The 21,345-nt window shown below is 37.4% G+C and overlaps 1 protein-coding gene across 1 annotated transcript in view; it reads left to right on the top strand.

The window, feature by feature from the left end:
- Positions 1–11,665, top strand: part of ZNF483 (zinc finger protein 483) — a 15,603-nt gene extending 3,938 nt beyond the window's left edge. The window contains exons 3-6 of the mRNA XM_008583903.1: positions 1,584–1,672; positions 3,507–3,633; positions 4,143–4,238; positions 7,860–11,665. Coding sequence (XP_008582125.1) covers positions 1,584–1,672; positions 3,507–3,633; positions 4,143–4,238; positions 7,860–9,391 — 1,844 coding nt within the window. The 3' untranslated portion in view covers positions 9,392–11,665. The remainder of the gene's footprint in view (positions 1–1,583; positions 1,673–3,506; positions 3,634–4,142; positions 4,239–7,859) is intronic.
- The last annotated feature ends 9,680 nt before the right edge of the window (positions 11,666–21,345 follow it).

Raw genomic sequence — 21,345 nt, 5'->3', positions numbered from 1 at the left:
TTATTTATTTATTTATTTATATTTTTGGTGGCTGGCCAGTACAGGGATCAAACCCTTGGTTCTGGTTCTTAATTTTTATTGATAGACTAATCTATAAAACTTCCTGAAATTGTTTTTTCATATGAAGGTAGAGTATGATTTGGAAAAATACTTTCACTTACTTGAAAAAAAGCTGTTGACATCTGAGGAGGGTATTTAGTACATTTAGTTCATATGAGTCCTGGTTTTATTCTGTCTTTAGGAATCTGCTGATGATTCTAGAAGTGGAATCAGTTCTTCAGATCAGCTCGGTGCTTTCATTCAGTAACCGGTTTTGAGTGACTCAAGGCATTGGGCTAGGACTATGAAGAAAATAAATTAATAGCGAAAAGGAATATACTATTTTATACATCTTATAAGTCAGAAATATTTAAAAACTTGTGCCAATTAAATGTAAAACTGAGGGCATATGGAATGCAGGAAATCTGATTTTTATAAGAAACTGTATCTGTGGCTGTTCTCTCTTCTAAAGAGTGGGAAAACATTTCTTGTTTCTTCTGACCTTTATCTTCAGAGAGGCTCATAGCTCCAATAACCCTTGTAATTTCCTAAGTTACTAGAACAATAAGAGTGTCTTTTGTTGAAATATTTGGCCTTTTGTGCTAGGTTCCTGAAACAGCCCTGGAAAAGCTGCAGAGCTATGAAGGTGAAAGACAGTCTTTTTGTTTTTTATAACGAGCCCCTTTCAGCCCCACAAGTTTATGTTAATGATGTGGTTTTTGAAAAGTCCCTCCGTAACCATGGGATGGGGATGGGGGTGCTGGTTGCTAGGGGAACCAACCAAATGCTTAGTGAGTTGGAACTCAGTCCCAGCCCCCACCTCTGGGGAGGGGAGAGGGACTGAAGGTTGAGTTGATCACTGGCCAGGCCAGTAATGTAATCAGTCATGCCTGTGTATGAAGCCTCCATAAAACCCCCAAAGGACAAGGTTACAGAGAGCTTGTAACCAGATAGCTGAACACGTGGAGGTTCCTGGAGGGTGCAGAGGGCATGGAAACTCCATTCCCCTTCACATGTACCTCATCCTGTGCCTCTCTTCCATCTGGCTGTTCATCTATATCCTATGTAATATCTTTTATAATAAATGGGTAAACGTAAGCAGAGTGTTTCCCTGAGTTCTGTGAGTCACTCTAGCAAATTATTCAAAACAGAAGAGGGGGTCTTGGGAACCCCGATTTATAGCTGGATGGTTAGAAGTTCCATAGGCCCAGATTTGTGACTTCTGTCTGAAATGGGGGACAGTTGTGGGATTGAGCCCTCAACCTGTGGGATCTGATGCTATCTTCAGGTAGATAGTGTCGGAAGAATGGTTAGAGGACACCAACTGGTGTCTGCTGGGGAATCCATTGCAGACTTGCTTGTTTGGAGTCACACACATCTGTAGTCACGGAAGTGTTCTGTGTGATGAGAGTATAGTAGGAGAAACTGGTTTATTTATTGGTTTAACTGGTTCGTTTATTTTCTACATATTGTGGGAACATATATAAAGATTTTTAGTCTGAGGAATCCATTTGAAAGACCAGACTCTTTGTCCCTCTTTCTAGATCCGATCTCTCAAGATTCTGTTGTTTCTCAAGAGGAAAACTCGGAAGAAGATAAAATGGTTGCTGTTCTTCCAAGTACTGAGTCCTGTGTAAGTTTCCTTTTACTGGTTTTCATTCTTTTTGAGTATTTTTGTTTGTCTTTCGGTGGCTGGCTGGTATGGGGATCTGAACCTTGACCTTGGTGTTACAAGCCTGTACTCAACCAATTGAGCTAATTGGCCAGCCCCTAGTTTTCATTCTTCAGTGAATACTTAACTGGGCTCCTACTGAGTGGTATGAAGACACAAAGGTAATGAAGACAGTCTCCCTTACAAGGAATTTACAGCTCATTTTTCACGTGTTCTTTTATTTCAGTTCACAGAACGTCTCACAAGTCTGACTCTAATTAGACAAAAACATTTATTAAAATTCAGCAATTACTCCTGATAAAATTAGGGGGATATAAAATTATATTTACTTAACATGGTAAAGCACATCTCCAGCTGGATAGTTTTGAAAATAAAAAGTGGTCTTTACAATGTCAGTAAAAGATAAGATGTCTAACTTAACTGCTATCAAGCAGTATTTTCTGAATATTCTAGCCAACGCAGTAAGTTAAAGAAATGAGACACAAATGTTGTTATGAATGAAGCAAATGTGTATTATTTGCATATAAGCTTACCGTCTGTTTGGCAAACCACAGAATCAACTGAACAAGTATTGAAACTCATATAATAGTTGGGAAAAGCAGCTGGTTTCAAATCAATGAGTTTCCTATAAATCAATAATTACCACTTAGGAAAAAAAAATTCTTATTCACAGTAGTGAATAATAGTGTTGTGGTAGGCCAAAAATGGCTCTAAAAATATGTCCATTTCTTAGTCTCTGGAACCTGTGAATGTTACTTTATTTGGAACAAAGATCTTTGTAGGTGCGATTCAATTAAGGGTTTTAAGATGAGGAATTTATCCTGGATTATATATGGGTGGGCCCTAAATGCCAATACACATGTTCTTGTTAGAGAAGGGCAGAGGGACATTAAACACCCAAAGAGGAAGTGATATGAAAAGGGAGGCAGAATTTGGCATGATAGGGATGTAAGCCAAGGAATGCCAAGGAACTGCAAATCCACGCAAAGCTGGCAGAGGCAAGGAACGGATTCTCTGCCAGAGCCTCTGAAGGGAGTGCAGCCCTGCCAACACCTTGATCTTAGGTCTCTGGCCTCTGGGACTGTGAGAATAAATTTCTGTTGTAAGCCATCAAGGTTATGATAATTTGTTAGAGCACCTACAGGAAGCTAATACAAGTGCTAATAGCCATTCTGCTATACTGCCTCTCAAAAAGCCATGCTGAGGATGTTACAGAAAGTGTATTTTAATGAGTAAGTATGATTCTAATTGTGAAGCAATTTCAAGTGTGAGTATGTATTGAAAACAGATTCTTATTGATTGTGATAGAAAATAATTGCTGTCTAACTGGAAGGTAAAATTTGGAATGTAGTTGCTGATATTATTCTTACGTATTTCATTAGTACCTGTAGTTAGCTTACATTAATTCTGTGAATTTGGGATTTGGGAATATAAATTGTATCCTTTATTTAATATTTTTCTTTCAGTCCTAGAAATCAAGTGTTAGGGTGAACTTGCTCAATGTTAGACATTTCAGAGAATTCTTGTATAGCATTTAATATCAGAAACTGAATGGGAGAGGCAGGGATTGTGTAATACCCTTGTTCTGTATAACTTGTAATCGTCATGTAATAGCTACTCTGCTAGGGAGTATTATCCAACTGTTAAAAGTGATGGGGAATGAGGGTATTATACAGAAATCCTTACAAACTTGAATACTCTCAAAACTGTTACTTTATATCCTTACTGCTGCTTCTAATATTTAGTGTCTATTTGGGAATAATCCAATGCAGAAGGACTGTGTTTGGTTTTCCAGGAATCTGTAACATTCAAGGATGTGGCTGTGAGCTTTTCCAGAGGAGAATGGAGGAAGCTGGAGCCTGTTCAGAAGGAGCTATATAAGGAAGTCCTACTGGAAAACTTAAGGAACCTAGAATTTGTGGGTAAGGACATCTTCCTTCATTATCTAGTGTCTAAGCTGGGTATCTTTTTGTCCCCTATTCTTGAATAAGTGCTTTGTGAAGTACTTTAACTTTGCCTTGGCTGAGCATCCAGGGACTGGTAAGACTAATCCTAAAAAGGATCCTAAAAATATACTTTCTACAGTGTTTTTTCAAAAAAAAGGCCTTTGTTTCTTTGAATTGGAAATGTGGAGCATTTCGTTGTCATTAATGCCATAGCTTCCCCATTTTCTCCTCAAATTCTGGCATGATGTCTGTGTATGTGAAAGCATCTCTGATCCTGGAGAACCAGAGGCCATATATGAATGTTGGGATGTCCTTGTTCTGTGCATAAACAACCACTTTCTATTCTTTTCTCTATGAGCAGGCTTTCCAGTTTCCAAATTAGATTTGATTTCCCAGCTAAAGTGGGTTGAATTGCCCATATGAATGTTGGGATGTCCTTGTTCTGTGCATAAACAACCACTTTCTATTCTTTTCTCTCTGAGCAGGCTTTCCAGTTTCCAAATTAGATTTGATTTCCCAGCTAAAGTGGGTTGAATTGCCACGGCTGCTGGAAAAAGAAGGCACAAAAGGCTCCAGACCAGGTAAGTTGGTGAAAAGTAGACAAGAAAATGAAAAGAGTTGTTTACCAAGTCTGTTGGGAAGAGCCTGAGATGTTGGGTGGACTAGATACTAAAATGTAAAGACAATTAGAATAGAACCCTTGCCTTCCTGGAATGTTCATTTTAATGGGAGTGACTATTGGTTTGGGTCCTCTGAGGACATGATTAGCCATGCAAGAAATTTATGGGAGAAAATTCCAGTGAAGGAAGAGGGGGCAGGAGTTGAAAGAAGCTAGGAGAGCTTTCAGAGCCTGATGCAGGTCTGTGAATGAAACAGGGAAAGAAGGAAGGGTGGGTTGGAAGAGTCTTAGAAAGTTTAGACAAGGCCAGAAAGTACTGAGCCTGAGTCAACTCTCAGAGGACTCTGAGTCTCTCAGAAATGGGCCTGCTGGTCTGCAGGTATATCACCCTGAGCACTTCTGATTTCATGTGATCTCGGAAGCTAAGCAGAGTCAGGCCTAGTTAGTACTTGGATGGGAGAAATGGGCCTGCCTAAGTATCCTTATACTCCGTCATTGACTGGGAGCAGCCCGTGGGAAAGTGGCCTTGGTGTGAATGCAGTGATATATTCATTGAGCAGCGACAGGGGCTGTCACGCAGTCTCCCCATAGGAGGAGATGTGAGAGGTGCATTTTTATGGACATCATAGAGACAGATATTAAAACAAAAAGGATTAGTAATGTTATGCATGCTGTAATAAGGACATGTATAAGGAGCTAAGGGAATATAGAGGAGAATGTGCTAAATTAGCATTCGATTTGAATCTTGAAGGATAAATAGGAATTCACCCAGTGGACAACATCTATAGTAATTCCATCTTTGTTAAAGGGGAAAAAATGTATGTGTACACGTATATGTCTAAAAAAATAGATATGTGTAGATATTTAATACCTGAAAAACACTTACGTTAACACTGGTTATCTTTGAGGAATTAAATTTTTTTTCTTTATTCTTCCCTGTATCTTCTTAAAACTTTACAATAAATACATTTATATTTTTAATTTTAAAAAATCATTATATATATAAATACCTTGATATGTTCATTTTAAAGAAAAATACAATAATCCATTTTTTGGGCCGGCCCGGTGGCGCACTGGAGAGTGCGGCGCTTGGGAGTGCAGCGGCGCTCCCGCCGAGGGTTCGGATCCCATGTGAAGACTGGTTCCCGCTCACTGGCTGAGCGTGGTGTGGGTGCAACACCGAGGGTTGCGATCCCATTGCCGGCCCCTGGTACGGGCGCGACACCGAGGGTTACGATCCCGTTACCGGTCAGTAAAAAAGACAAAAAGGGGAAAAAAAAAAAAATCCATTTTTCTCTATTCCATCTTCTAAACCATTAGTTTTAGTAAGTCTATTGGCTGTTTCCAATATAATTACATAAGTAAAGGACAATAGTTTTCTCATGTTTGAGTAGCATTTTGGAGAGTAATTTCAAAAATGGAGTCTAAAAGTGTTTTAAGTAATTCTGGCAGCATTGCTGTAAATACGAGGGTCTTCAAAAAATTCATGGAAAGATGTGTATTATCTTTTAATTCTATTTTTCCATGAACTTTCTGAAGTATCCTTGTGTATGTCCCTACCTCCAAGATGCTTACGTAAAAAGCATCATGTAGATTTATAGCTTTTTTAAAAAGTCATTTACAACATACTGGAGAAAAAAGGTTTAGACAAAGCAGAGTCAATAGCCATAATTTGTAAAAAGCTCATGCAAATCGATAAGGAACATTTAAGTCTGTTAGAAAAGTAGGTGAAAAAATGGGCTGGCCAGTTAGCTCAGTTGGTTAGAGCGTGATAACATCAAGGTCCAGCCAGGGTTCAATCCCTGACACTGGCCAGGCTCAAAAACAAAAACAAAAAAAATGAAAGAAAGAAAAATAGTTGGAAAAAACTTGAGTAGATACCTGACAAAATTTAAAAAGCTTGTGAACGTGAAAAAAATATTGAAATTCACTGGTAAATAATTCAATGCACATTTAAAGCAATAATACTATTTTATCAGATTTGCAGAGATGTAGAGAAAGATAATTTGTCCAGAGATGAGTACTCAGGTACTTCTGCTCATCAGATGTCATGTAAAACAGTGTAAGCTTTCTGCCTTTTGGTTCACTAATTCCACTTTTATGACTTTCTTTTGAGGAAGTATTGATTGATGAATAAGGAATAATAATAAATGATAAATAATTATTTGATCAATAAGGGAATGACTAAATAAACTAATATATTTCTATCTCAGATTATCTTGTAACTGATTAAAATCATCTGTATAAAGCATTACCAATGACATGGGAAATAATTATAAGCAAAAAAAGTAACACTATGTATTATATGTACAGTTTTTCTATTCCAAACTATATAGAAAAATTTCTAGAAGAAAATACACAGGATTTTTAACAGTGGTTAACTTATGCATAATAGGATTTTGAGTGATTTTGTGTTTTATAGTTATCTGCTTAAAAAGTAGTTTTATAAAAGTGAAAATGTTACCTCTTGATTAAAAGCCAGGATGAGTAACGTGGTTAGTAAATGAATTCAAAGTTCTGGGAAGAGCATAATCAATGAGAGAGTTTAGTATTGGAGAAATCTCTGTGGAGACTGTCGGACTTGACCCTCGTTCACTGTCAAGTTTATTTGTTTGTGATAGTGAGGGTGCTGTGGGATTGTATTCTAGTTGGTAGGAAGTGTTAAAAGCAAAAGAATAGGGTTGATAATGCTGCAGTGTAGGATGGACAGGAAATGGATGCCTGATTAGAGTATCTGTAAGGTTGATAGGGCCAGAATGTGGTAAACGTTGGACCTTTAGCACAGGTGGTATTGCATATCTGTGATGTGATAAACATCTTCTATAAAATCAGTGCTATTTGTCTGCTTTGAGGAGCGGTGGTATGTTATAGAGATCAAAAGCACAGGCCTTGGTTTCAGACCAGGTTAAAAATCTGGCCCTACCACTTATAATACATGTGACCTTGGGCAAGCTTGGTCACCTTACACTCTTTCCACCCAGTTGTCACATCCATAAAACAGGAATAATATTAAGACCTACTTCATAGAGTGTTGTCAAGATTAAGTAAAAAAAAAAAAAAAAGAAAGAAAGAAAGTAAAGTGTTTGGTGTGGAACCTGGCCTTTGGTAAGTATTTAGTGAGTGTGCTGATGTTGTTTGGAAAAAGAAAAATTTGCATAAAGGGAGAATAGTTTGAACCTGCTATAGAAATTTGAAATGCAAGTGAGAACTTGCATCTCTAATTATGAAGCACAAACTTTACATCTTCCTCAATATTTTTTCTAACTCCTACATTTATCTTGTTTCCCTATATTGCCTTTCTCTTCCCTATTTTATAAAGCTCTATTTGAGAACTGTCCAAACTGTATTCCTCACAGTCATCACTGTCTGTTTTTATTTGTCTCAAATACAGCAGGTTTCCTTTATTGCCTACATTTATCTTGTTTCCCTATATTGCCTTTCTCTTCCCTATTTTATAAAGCTCTATTTGAGAACTGTCCAAACTGTGTTCCTCACAGTCATCACTGTCTGTTTTTATTTGTCTCAAATACAGCAGGTTTCCTTTATTGCAAACAGGAAATATTCTATCTGTTATTTCTTTTAGAGCGTGAGACTACAGGTGAATTGGTATCTGCTCAAAATCATGAAGCTCTTTTGGAAGAATTGACTTTAGAGAAAATAATAGAAAGATGCCTCAGGGATTATGATTATGGTTTGATGGGAGGATTTCGGAAATATGGTAGATCCCAGGAGGATCACAGCAATCAGGGATATTCAAAAAGAAAGAAAACTCATGGGAGAGGCAGTAAGAGTAGGGACGTGGACCCAGAAAAGAGCCCCTTTGGAAAGAATTTCAGAGAAACTTCAGACTTAATTAAACATCTGAGAGTCTATTTAAAGAAGAAATCTCGGAGGTACAATGAACACAAGAAACCCTTCAGTTTTCATTCAGACCTTGTTCTGAACCGCAAAGAACATGCTGGAGAAAAGTCACGGAAATCTAACGAAGGTGGGAAAGTCTTAAGTCACTCTTCATCTCTCACTGAACAGCAGAAACGTCAGAAAATTCGTTTGGGGGATAGGTCCCAGAAGTGCAGTAGGTGTGGGATAATCTTTATTCGAAGGTCAACCCTTTCTAAGAAAAAAATCTCTACATGTGAAAAATGTTCAAAAGATTTAAGCAAAGATGAGGGAACTGAGACTGGGGAAAAAACCCATAAGTGTAGTAAATGTGGAAAAGCCTTTGGTTATAGTGCCTCACTCACCAAACATCGGAGAATTCACACTGGAGAGAAACCTTATATGTGTAATGAATGTGGAAAAGCTTTCAGTGATAGTTCATCACTCACACCCCATCACAGAACTCATAGTGGAGAGAAACCCTTCAAATGTGATGATTGTGGAAAAGGTTTCACCCTGAGTGCACACCTAATTAAACATCAGAGAATTCATACTGGAGAAAAACCCTATAAATGTAAAGACTGTGGGAGAGCCTTCAGTGATAGTTCCTCTCTTATTCAACATCAGCGAATTCATACTGGAGAAAAACCCTATACGTGCAACGATTGTGGAAAATCCTTCAGTCATAGCTCATCCCTTTCCAAACATCAGAGAATTCATACTGGAGAGAAACCTTATAAATGTGGTGAATGTGGAAAAGCCTTTAGACAGAATTCTTGCCTTACCCGACACCAGAGAATTCACACTGGAGAAAAACCGTATTTGTGTAATGATTGCGGGATGACTTTTAGCCATTTTACATCTGTCATTTATCATCAACGTCTTCATTCAGGAGAAAAACCATACAAATGTAACCAGTGCGAGAAAGCCTTCCCTACTCATTCACTCCTTAGCCGTCATCAGAGAATTCATACGGGTGTAAAACCTTATAAATGTAAAGAGTGTGGGAAATCCTTCAGTCAGAGTTCATCTCTTAATGAACATCACCGAATTCATACTGGTGAGAAACCCTATGAATGTGACTTTTGTGGAGCAACCTTTAGTCGAAGCTCAATTCTTGTAGAGCATGTAAAAATTCATACCGGAAGGAGAGAATATGAATGTACTGAATGTGAGAAGACATTTAAAAGTAATTCAGGCCTCATCAGACATCGGGGATTTCACTCTGGAGAGTAATTCCAGGAATACAGCAAAGAAGGGGGAAATTTGGTCAAAATTACCCCTTATCAAAGACCTAAGATACAAACTACCGCAACACTGATCAATAGTTGCAACTTTGATGGATTGGCAACTAGGAACAATATTCTTTTTCTTATTTATCCCTCTTCAAGGATGTCACCTGCTGGTAGATAGTAATTAGGGTTGGTAAAGTCATGTGGTAAGTGAAGAAGGTGTTGTGAGATGTGAAATGAAAAGCTCTTTTCTTTATGGGATTTCCCTCTTGTAGTTTGCCCTTTCACTACCATGTAGTGTGATGGAAAGAGAACTTGACTGGAGTCAGATAACCTGTAACCTGGGTTCTATCCCAGTTTACCAACCAACTCACTATATAACCTTGAACAAATTATTTGACCTTTCTGAATTTTAGTTTCTTTACCAGTAGAATGAAGGGTTGGGGCTAATGATGTCTGAGTTTTCTTTCGTGTCTGATATTCACTGAGACTGTGAAAATAAGTCAGACGTTTTTGATTCATTGGAATTTTCGAGTTTCTCTTATAGAAAATTATTCTTATTGAGGATACTTCTAGCTTAGTGAGGACATAGTGTATTTTTTGAATACTTGATGCAGGAATCCCTAGAATGCTATAACTAGGAACGGATCAGGGAAGCTCAAACAAGTTTGCCTTCAGGGAATGTTTTAATTGGACAAAGCACCCCAACCTCTTTTTCTTTTGGGCATTGGCTAAGGGGACGGGGAATCCAGAGAGCTTGCACCTGAGCCATTTCAGCATGGGAACTAGACAGTAGATTGGGGGTGGGGGAAAGGAAACATGCTGAAAACAGAGCTGTTCTGGATGGATTTTCTTTTGCAAAGTAGAATTCTATTTTTTTAAAATTTTGCCCTTAGCAAGTACAGCTTGCTGCGATTGGAGTTTAAATATTCTGTATGGCAGAGGCCACAAGCTGTCAGATTGGGTGAGATTGGGCCCTCAGTCATAGTTGACCTGTGTGGTGGGATTTGTCTGTGTGTGTGTGTGTGTGTGCATGTGCACATGTGTGCATGTATGTACTTGCTACTATTTAAAAATTAGGGAATTTCACAAGAACAGATTTTGTCTTAAAATTATAAGGGCTAGCACAACACCGGGCCCATATTTCTGTGGAGGACTCAGCTGGTCCTGGGTAGCACCTGCCACCTGTAATTGGGGGGTCTACTCTTACTTGCTAAGTTCTCTCATGTATATATCCTGACTTTCCCACTGTAGGAATTTGATATTAAAATCCCCTACCATCTGGAGAATACATATAGGCAAATCTAAAGAGACCCCCTTGATAGCAAGTAAAATGCAGGAAAAGAATGTAGAATTGTTACAGAATAAGTTTTCAGTTAAGTTTTATGTTGTGAAATTAGACCTTAAAGGAATGGAGTATACGGGTATTGGTGGATTATTCCATATAAATTTTATTGGTGGAGTCTGAGTAATAATTTCTAACTGAAAAAGGAACTAAAGGCCCTGAATGAGTTAGGTTTGGGTCTTAGGTCATAGGGTTCTGAAAGAGATCGACTGACTCAACAGTGGTACAGAAATAAGTTCCTGAAGTTGAAATTTGAGGCAGATTCTACAAGAATTAAGCCAGAAAACTCTTGGTTTATGGATGTTAAGAGATCCTTAATGCTGATCTGAGACTCAGGAACATTTGCTGTGATTTATTGTGTTTAGTTTTGAAATGCTACCTCTGCAGAAGGTTTTTGGTTTCTTCCTTATCCCCTTCCCCCAAGCCTACAATTCAAATATTAATATGTGATAAATTGACCTGCGTAGTTATTGCTAAGTGGTCCAACCAAACACATTCTAGTCACGAAAGGACTAGAATGTGCTTATGAGAATCATTCATACTGGTTTAAGGTTTTTGTTTCTGAAAAGGTAATTTATAGAAAGAATTAAATATGTAAAACTCTTCTCTTGAAGAGGCTTTTACTAATTAGATTCCTCAACGTTTATAAGAGGATATTTGATCCCAATATCAGCTGGGAATCTACAGCATAAAACTTTTTTACAACTTTATTGAGGTATATAAATTATGTATCATAAAAACCATTTAAAGTGTACAATCCCGTGAGTTTTAGTAAGTTTACTGTGCTGCACAACCATAACCATAATCTTGTTTTAGAACATCACCCCAAGTCCTTTATCCAGTATGGTCTTTCTGAATACCATGTACTAGCTACAGAGGTCAACCCAAACACTGCTGCACAGTATTTATCAAAAACTTGTTTTTAGTTATTAAGTACGTATAATTGCCTGAAAGATAGACATTCAGTGTGGCCTATCACCCAGAATACTTAAATTCATTTTTGGATTAAGTCAGATCATCAAAAGGTTTTAAATTTCTTTTGACAACTAGTAGAATTACTTTTATTGAGCTGTATTTAGTGTTAAGCTGCTTGTCTACACTGATAGGTATTAAATTCAGCCCTATAACACATTTTACTTTAAAATAAAGGGCTTGCTTTTTAAAATGTTTCCTCTTAATGAGTTTCTATGGAAGAGATTTCTTTTAGGTCCCAGGACAAGTCAAGGCTTCTGTCAACACATTTATTTGTTTATTTTAGAATTCTTTTTTAATGTAAAATATACATAGCATGAAATTAACCATTTTAACTCTTTTTGGGTGTACAATTCAGTGGTGTTAAATACATTCACATTTTTGTGCAATTATCACCACTGTCCATCTCCAGAACTTTTCTGTCATCCCAAACTGAAATTCTGTATTCATTAAACAGTAACCCTCATTCTCTCTTCTCCCAAGTGCCTGGTGACCACTATTTTACTTTCTATCTCTATGAATTCGATTACTTTAGGTACCTCATAGAAATGGAATCATATAATATTTGTCTTTTTGTGTCTGGCTTATTTCACTTTGCATAATGTTTACAGGGTTTGTCCATGATGTAGCATGTGCTGGAATTTCATTCCCTTTAAGGCTGAATAGTATTCATTGCATGTATATACCAGTTGTTTATCCATTCATCCATCGATGGACACTTGGATTGCTTCCATGTTTTCGCTGCTGTGAATAATGCTGCTATGAACAGTGGTATACAAATATTTGTTTGAGTCACTGCTTTCTGTTTTTAAGGTCTATACCTAGAAGTGGATTTGCTGGATCATATGTTTAATTTATTGAGGAAGTACAGCTATACCATTTTAAATTCCCTCCAGCACCGCACAAGGGTTCCAGTATCTCCACGTCCTTGCCAACACGTTTTCTTTCTTTCTTCCTTCATGTCTTTCTCTTTCTCTTTCTTTTTCTTTCTATAACCATCCTAATGGGTGTGAAGTGGTATCTTATTGTGGTTTTGGTTTGCATTTCCATAGTGATTAGTGATGTTTAGTATCTTTATGTGTTTGTTGACCATTTGTATATCTTCTTTGGAGAAGTGTCTGTTGAAGTTCTTTGCCATTTATTTTTATTTTTGCCAGATTTTTTGTTGGCGTTGAGTTGTAGGACTCTTAAAATACACTGTGAAATTGCTTTCCATAATATGTAGCACATTTTAGGGTTTAGCTCTGTGTAGAGATGTTGGTGTCTATGTTGGTGTCTGATCTAAAGAAGCTTTTCCCACAGCGAGGGCACTTGTGAGGTTCCTCTCCTGAATGAATCCTCTGGTGCTCAGTAAGTTGTAACTTCCAAGCGAAAAGTTTTTCACGTTGAGAACATTGGTGAGAACTCTCCTGAATGCTTTATTGTGTAGTCTTAATGCTGAGAGGTTCTAGGTTGGAGTTCTCAGATTTTTATCCATTATAGAGTGATAATATACAAGCTTTGCTAACTGTGTCTGTAGCTCTTTTGGGGTTGGGGGTGTCCCCCAGTGATTTTCTACATGTTTATAGTCCTTTTGTAAAGTGGGACTAAGCAGAGCATTGCCCTCCGAAGTAATGGTGAATGAATACATATTCCTTTGTTTTTTCTACTTTGAAAAATCTTCATTTTCTGTCTTGATCCATCAATATGATTAGAACTTTCCTTTAGCTCATTGAGCAGTTGTTTTAAAGTCTTTCTCACAAATCTGATATCTGGGCTTCCTGACGTACATTTTCTGTTTGTTCATTCTTTTCCTTTGAATGATCCCTACTTCCCTGTTTCTTTGTATGTGTTGTGATTTTTTGTTGTTGAAAACTGGACATTTGAATCTGATGATGTGAGATCTCTGGAAATCGGATTGTTCCTCCTCAGGGTTTATTGTGTTTTTTTGATTGTTGTAGATTCTCTCTCTGCTGCGGGGAAGCCTGCGGTTAATGCTGAAAGTCTTCCCAGTTCTTTTTGGAGGCTGCATGTTTCCCTGGGCAGTGGTAGTGGCTTTCTAAATTCTCCTATGTATGCAGTTGTTTCAGATGTCCAAAAGAGCAGTTGCTTTCCCTTTAAATCCCCTGGAAGCCAATGGAGGTGGAAGAATGGCACCTCGCCTCTGTGTCTGCTCATCCTCTGTGGTCAGTAGTAATCATCTGCAGTCAGAACTCAGAACCCCAATACTGGAGGGAAAAGTCTTTATTCTTCACCCTGGTTCCAGCAAGCTGAACCAGAGACATGGGGTCTATCCCCAGAGCTGCCTGCCGTGGGGCTGGGGGCTGGGGGTGGGTAGCTGCTACTTTACCAAAGGCTGAAATCCAGCTCTATTAACTGCAGTTTACCAGTCACAATTTCCCTTGGAAGCCGCAAGTGTTCAGATAGACTCATGTATTCCAAAAGAATCACTTTAGATGATTTCTGCCAATAAAATTATGTAGGAAGAGAGATGGATTCCTGGGTCACTCTTTCTGTGTCTTAATTTTTTATTCTAGTTTTTGGAAGATTTCGTCAACTTTGTCTTCCACCTCTACTGTTAAATCTTTGAAGTGTTTTATTTCTGTTGTCATATTTTTATTTCCAAGTATATTTTCTGATTCTCTGTTCCTTTTTTATAACTGTTTTTGTTTCATGGGTGAAATACTTTTTTCTCTGAGGTTGCTAATTATAGTGGCTTTTAGTGTTATTCTTCTCCCCACATTCTCTCTTTCCTCTGCATTTTTACCTGTTTTCTTTCTCTTTCACATTGGAGGAATTCCTGAAACCTCTGATGATCTTTGACTGTCTCTTCATAATTAAGAACAGGGCTCTAAAACACCGACTGGAAGGTGTTTAAGTTATTTCAACACCGTCCAGTAGGAACATAATGTGAGCCACAAATGTTATTTCAAATTTTCTAGTAGGTGTTTAAAAAGCAAAAGAAAATAGGTGAAATTAAAAATACATTTTATTTTACCCAATATATCCATAATATTATTTCAACATGTAGTCAATGTAAAAAATTACTGACAAGGTTTTATATCATTTTTGATATTTTATATCATTTCAAGCCTCCAAAACTCAGTGTATAATTTATAGTTGCAGCACATCTTAATCCACACAATAAATTTTCTTTTAAAGTACTTGATTCATAATTGGAGTTGAAAAGTAGATTCACATACTTCTGAACATACCTTGTTGTTTTAAATATACTGAATTTTCCAATGACTGAGTAAAGAATTAAAAATTATTTCCTTTGATATTTGTGTCCACATAACAAAACTGTTTAGCTTTTTGTTAGAATAATTGATTTGATTTTGAAGCAAAAACATCAGTTTCAAAACGATGTCTACATTTAGTAGCTGTTATGTCAACTCAGTATTATTAACATCAAAGTTGATGAAGTATTGCATAAATGGAAACTAAGTTTATCAATACCAACAAATCATTCTTCAGATTTTTTTTCAGCCAGTTTACACCATGTTATTGATTACGTGTAAAGTTGTCTGCATATTGACTTACTTGAAAAATATGTAAAGTCATTATGCTTTGTTTATATTATGAAATGTTTTCACTTGTAAATAAATTCTTTTACCTGTCTAGCTAGATTACAAGTTTTTCCCATTTTAGGAGCTTCAAATTTAGCTTGTTCCCATGCAGTGTGATATTAGAGAGAAAATATGAATCACAGTGCCACTTTTTGTCTTTGATTATTAAATATTTTGCAAGCCTCCTTTTGTTTCAAGGAAACCTTGAATTGGATTTTTTAGTGTAGGAAATCTTTATAAAGCTCTTTTGTAAGTCATTCAAGTAACATTGGTAAACAACACAAAATCATTAAATACATTATCTTTTTCATTAGTTCCATAAACTGGCAATGATTATTCTATAGCATTTGTACATATGTACTGAAGAATTTTAATGTGTATCCATGATTCTTCTTGGAGTCTGCTTAAGAAAACCACACACATATTTTCAGTCTGTGCTATATGGCATGAAGCAACGAGGGGAAAGTTATTCTCTTGCTTTAAAATTCCAGTACTCTGGTCTTTTGACGTAACAGGTGGAGTTCCACCTTCATGATAGAAACCAATTTTTCTATCTCTAGCCAAAATTCTTAACAGATAGGAAATTGTCAAAAATATCTGTCATGAGTGTGAGTTTTTATGCAATGAATTGATATTTCTTTGTAAATTTAGATGTTCTTTGAGACAATACACCCAGTGTTTTTCTTGGGCAGCATCTTATACCATTCATCTAAAGCTAAAGAAAAATACTTGAAAATTTTCAAATTTTGAATCAATCAATTGATATTTGGTATTATTAGAAATGTATATTCTATGAGCAAAATATATTTAGCTCATGTACATACTATGAGCAAAATTGTTTAATGGTTTAATTGAAAATTTCACTTTTTGTGAATGTCTTTTAAAGTCTTTTCCACATAATTTTCTAAATGAATTATGATAGCTAAGATGATAATTTCTTTTTATTATCTCCCCATCTAAGATCTTTTGTGTGTGTGTTTGTGTGCAAGAATCAAGCTATTTTATAGCTGGCCAAGTTTACAAACTCAGATCCTGTTAAAAATTGTTTAAGTTGTTTTTGTTAGAAATTTAATTCTCATTTCATATGACTAATTTTGTGGACTCTTTTTTAACTTAAACTCACTAAGTTGCTGAAAAATTACATAAATCTAAATATTGTCTTAAGTATTGTCTACTGTGTTGTCTTAACAGTTTGAATACAACAAACAGCATTTTCGTTTTGCTCCGCTGCAGTAAATTGCAGTTGCTGTTCGTCATTGAATATCCACTGTACTCTTCCATGTTTTTTCTTTACTGTACCAGTCGTAGTACTAGCTTCTGTATTTGCACTGAATTCTGCCTCAGTAATCTGCCATTTTTCAAAACTTAAATATTTTTCCATATTTTTTTACCTAGAAAATAATTTAATTATAATTAAAATAGTATCAATTTTTGATTATGATTTACATAGGTATCACTGTAACTTGTGCTGTCTGCATAGGTATACTCTAACTTGTGCTATCTATATAAAATGTCCAGGTAAACATATCGTGATGTTATATCCGTGCATAGAAGAAAATCATCTGAGTTGAATCAGTCTGTTCATACTGACTAGATCACTGATGTGTTTATGTGTAACACTAGAAATAATGCACGTTCCTGTACAAGCGTTACAATACAATGTCCTATGCGATGCAGTGGTGAAGGTGAATTATAGTTCTATCAAAACAATAAAGTTATGTTTAATGGAAAAATATTTCACCGTGCTTCAGTTTTTAAAATTTTGACATGTGACACTATCTGCATTTCTGGTTGTCAGTAGCCTCAAGTGGCTATCTTATTAGACAGTACAGAGTTAAAGTAAGCAATGCTAGCCACAGAGAACCCAACAAATCAAAGTAGCTTAACTCAATAAAGTTTTATTTCCCAGGCAGCCAACATTTTGTTGATTTCCAACATATTGTGGCTCTACCACCTGGAACATGTGACCTCCAAGGTCCCAGAGGCAGAGAAAGGAAGAACTGAAGTATTGTACAGTGTTTCTGACCACTGGCCTGGAAACAGCTTAGAACCATGGGTCCCAAAGTGGGTGCCAAGGTGTCCCAGGGGACTGTAGAGAACTCATAGGTACTTCCCAGGATATTTTAAAGGTGTGAGGGTAACACAGCTATGACTATTGGACACAACACAAATTACTACTATTATGTTTGGAACTATTTAGCAAATGAACTGGTAGGTATTTCTTTTGGCACTGTGGAAAAATGATTATGGTACTAAGGATGCTATAACCAAGAAAGTTTGGGAATCTCTGGCTTAAAAAAACACTTCTGCTTTCTTCCATTGGCCAGAAATCCGTCACATAGCCCTAACCTAACTGCAAGAGAGGTTGGGAAATTAAGTCTTCCCCTCATTGTGGTGAGCACATAGCTTGTTTCTACCACAGTCTGTCCTGATACTTTCATTATTTCCACAGTACATACTTTCTGTCCCCATGGAAGACAATCCAAAGTTTGATCTGAACAGTGTTTCCAACTCAAGAGTCCAGGGTCTCCCAGTTAAAAGCTTTTGAGTTTCATCTGGTTTTGCCTTTGGGACCCTACATGTCAGTGCCTGTTAACCTTTCTTGAAGCAGTGTAACTTTTCCAGAAGGATCTATAGTTTCTGCAGAGAAGGATCTAATCTGCCCGGGCCCTATAAGCCTACCTACCATTATTGTGGGGTAGGCACAGGAAAGCTGTGTGGTGAGACAGAGTCCATCCTTTGTTATACAGACTTTCACTTCATCTGTTTTTAGTCCCGCATCTCATTTTTACCCTCCTCTAGGCCCAGGGTACCCAAGTTAATAGCTTCCAAGTTCTAATTGGTGAAAGATAGTATCTCTCATTTCCTATGGGATTGTGGAGGGATTGATGATCATCTGACCAAATGAGGTAGGGTCATCTCGGGCTCTAACTGCTCTTTATACATGTTTTCAAGTACTTTTCTTTCTAGCCTCTGATTTCCTCCCTACTTCCAGAGAACCAGACATTTCCATCTCCTAAATCCTTCCAGATTTAATCAGTACCCCATCAGAAGACAGTTGTGTCTTTTTCCACTGTGCTAAATTAATAAAATTTCTTCTAAAAAGTATGTGTCTTCACATATTGTTTGGGGTTACACATGTCTCTCAATTTTCAATAACAGCTTTATTGAGATATAATTCACATACCCTAAAATTCACCTCTTCGAAGTGGACAGTTCAGTGATTTTTCGTATATTCACAAAGTTGTGCCCATCACCACTATATAATTCAAGGACACTTCCATCACCATCGAAAAGAAACTGTATACCCATCAGCCATCACTAGGCTCATTAGCCATCATTAGCCTTCCCCCGGTCCCTGACAACCACTAGTCTACTTTCCATCTCTATTAGATTTGCCTATTCTGGACATTTCATATAAATGCAACCACACAATATGTGGCCTTTTGTGTCTGGCTTCTTTCACTTAGCACATTTTCAACATCCATTCACGCTGTAGCATATATCAGTACTTCGTTTCTCTTTGGCTACATATTCCTTTGAATGGATCGGCCACATTTTGTTTATCGTTTGATGGACATTTGGGTTGTCTGTTCTTTTGGCTGTTATGAATAATGCTGTTATGAATATTCATGTGCAAGTTTTTTTGTGGACATATGTTTTTAGTTCTCTTGGGTATATGCATATGAATGAAATTGTTGGTTCATATTGTAACTCAGTGTTTAAAATCTTGAATGCTGTTATGAATATTCATGTGCAAGTTTTTTTGTGGACATATGTTTTTAGTTCTCATGGGTATATGCATATGAATGAAATTGTTGGTTCATATTGTAACTCAGTGTTTAAAATCTTGAGGAACTGCCCAGCTGTTTTACAAAGTGGCTGTATCATTTTACATTCCCACCAGCAATGTATGGGTAAATTGGTAAAAAACCAAAAACAACAACAAACAAAAAAAACCCAAATTTTCACCTCTTAACCGTCACTTGTTATTGCTTGTCTTTTTAATTATAGCCATCTTGCTGGTGCTATAGATTTTTCTTAAAATGAAGTTTGTGTTTCAGTTTTTTGTGCTCTGTGTTGTTGTGGGTGATTTTCTGGAGGGGCAGAATTTTTTACTACCTTGAAATTAGAAGCCCTAGAGATTTTAACTTTTTCAATTTGGCTGATAATATGTTGTCAGTGGTGATATTCTGCCTAGATCTCATCTCGGAGTGTCTCTGGGATGTTCCTTTTTTTTTTTTGGTGGCTGGCTGGTAAGGGGATCCGAACCCTTGACCTTGGTGTTATCAGCACTGCACTCTAACCAAGTGAGCTAACCAGCCAGCCCTTTCTCTTTTTTAAATCAACTTTATTGGGATATAATTTACCTCATAAGATGCACACATTTTAAAAGTATGATTTTATAAATTTTGACAAATATCTACCCTTATATAATCCCCATCTCACGAAAATATTAGAATCACCCAAGAAAATTCTCTTTTGCCTCTTTGCATTTCTTCCCAATCACCCACTCTGCTTTGCCACAGACCTGACATAAAAGCTAAACTACAATACTTCCAGAATAAAATATGGGAGAAAAATATCATGACCTTGAGATAGGCAAAGATTTCTTAGGGGGGAGGAAAAAAAAAACTAACCAAAGAAAAAAAGAAATTTTACTAAAATTGAATGTATATGCTCTTGACTTTGGTTTCTGGTTGGCCTGAAAGGCGCTTGGTAGTCATTACTCCATCCTAACCTAACAACAAGAACAAAGTTCAACTAACTAACCACTCCTTTTAGATCCAACAGAGAACTGATGTCATAGGGCAAAAAACTACTGCCCCACAAACTGGGGAGACAGACAGGCAGATACTGACAATCACAACTTACTGGAGTAGAAGTCCAAGAACGAAACCCATGGGAACCAGTACTAGGCTAGGAAAACTTAAAACACTAATTAGGGAATTGCTGGCAGCTCAGTGTGGACAAGTTTGAGAGTTAAAAACACCAGGGGCCTGGCCCACTCTCAGGAGGTGACCCACACTTTCTTGAATTTTACCTTCAGGAGCCCTACCAGGTTCTCGCAGGGAAGATCAATGCCTTTGCAATTCCGGCACGGGGAAGGGAGAAGTAGCCATTTTGAAATAATCCCAGAGAATTCTATTCTTTCTAGTAAAGTTTGCCCTCAAGAGAGACTATTCTACCAGACTCTAAGTGACTTGGGAAAAGGGAAATACTGAACCGCAGCCTCCTTTAGCCTTCCTGACCCATGTGAAGGAGGGCAAACCGGCAAGCACTTGTGAAGGTCACACCCCAGCACGACAGGCTTACTGAGAGACTGAGACCTAGTCATAGAGAACGCTTCCTCTCCCCACACCTTGCACCACATCAGTAGGCCTGTACAACAGGGAGACAAAACCACGCACACCAGAGAAAAGGTAGCCCGGCAGCTATCACTACAACAGACGGTGACCATTGCATTCGATCAGGTGCCACACTAATTTGATTTATCTCCTTGCTGATGATGTTAACCTTGACCACTTGATTAAGGTGGTATGTTTTAGGCTTCTTCACTTTAAACTTCTTTACACTTAGTCATTGAAAACTATTCTGTAGGGCCGAGCCCGTGGCACACTCGGGAGAGTGCGGCGCTGGGAGCGAAGCGACGCTCCCGCTGCGGGTTCAGATCCTATATAGGAATGACCGGTGCACTCACTGGCTGAGCGCGGTGTGAGCGACACCACACCAAGGGTTGCGATCCCCTTACCGGTCACGAAGAAAAAAAAAAAAAAGAAAACTATTCTGTAGTGAAATACTTTGAAACTATGTAAATATTCCATTCCTTATCAAGCTTTCAATTTATTCAGTTACTTAGTATGGACTTATGGTTTCCATTTTTTATTCAGTGGGTTATAATTTGTTATTATCATTACCTGTTTTGGAGCTCAAATTTTCCATGATTTGTCTACTGGGAGCCCCTCAAAGTTGGCTTCTCTATTCTTTTGACATGACCTCATTATTCTTTGAGGATTTCCTTGCTTTCCGGTATACGATACTCCAGGCTTATCTCGTATCTTTCCTACCCCAGTCCTGGAATGAGCCATTTCA

The sequence above is a fragment of the Galeopterus variegatus genome, unplaced genomic scaffold (genome assembly GCF_000696425.1).
Source record: "Galeopterus variegatus unplaced genomic scaffold, G_variegatus-3.0.2 Scaffold3077, whole genome shotgun sequence".
Taxonomy (NCBI): domain Eukaryota; kingdom Metazoa; phylum Chordata; class Mammalia; order Dermoptera; family Cynocephalidae; genus Galeopterus; species Galeopterus variegatus.
The sequence above is the reverse complement of the archived record's forward strand: the minus strand, read 5'-3'. Positions and strand labels throughout refer to the sequence as shown.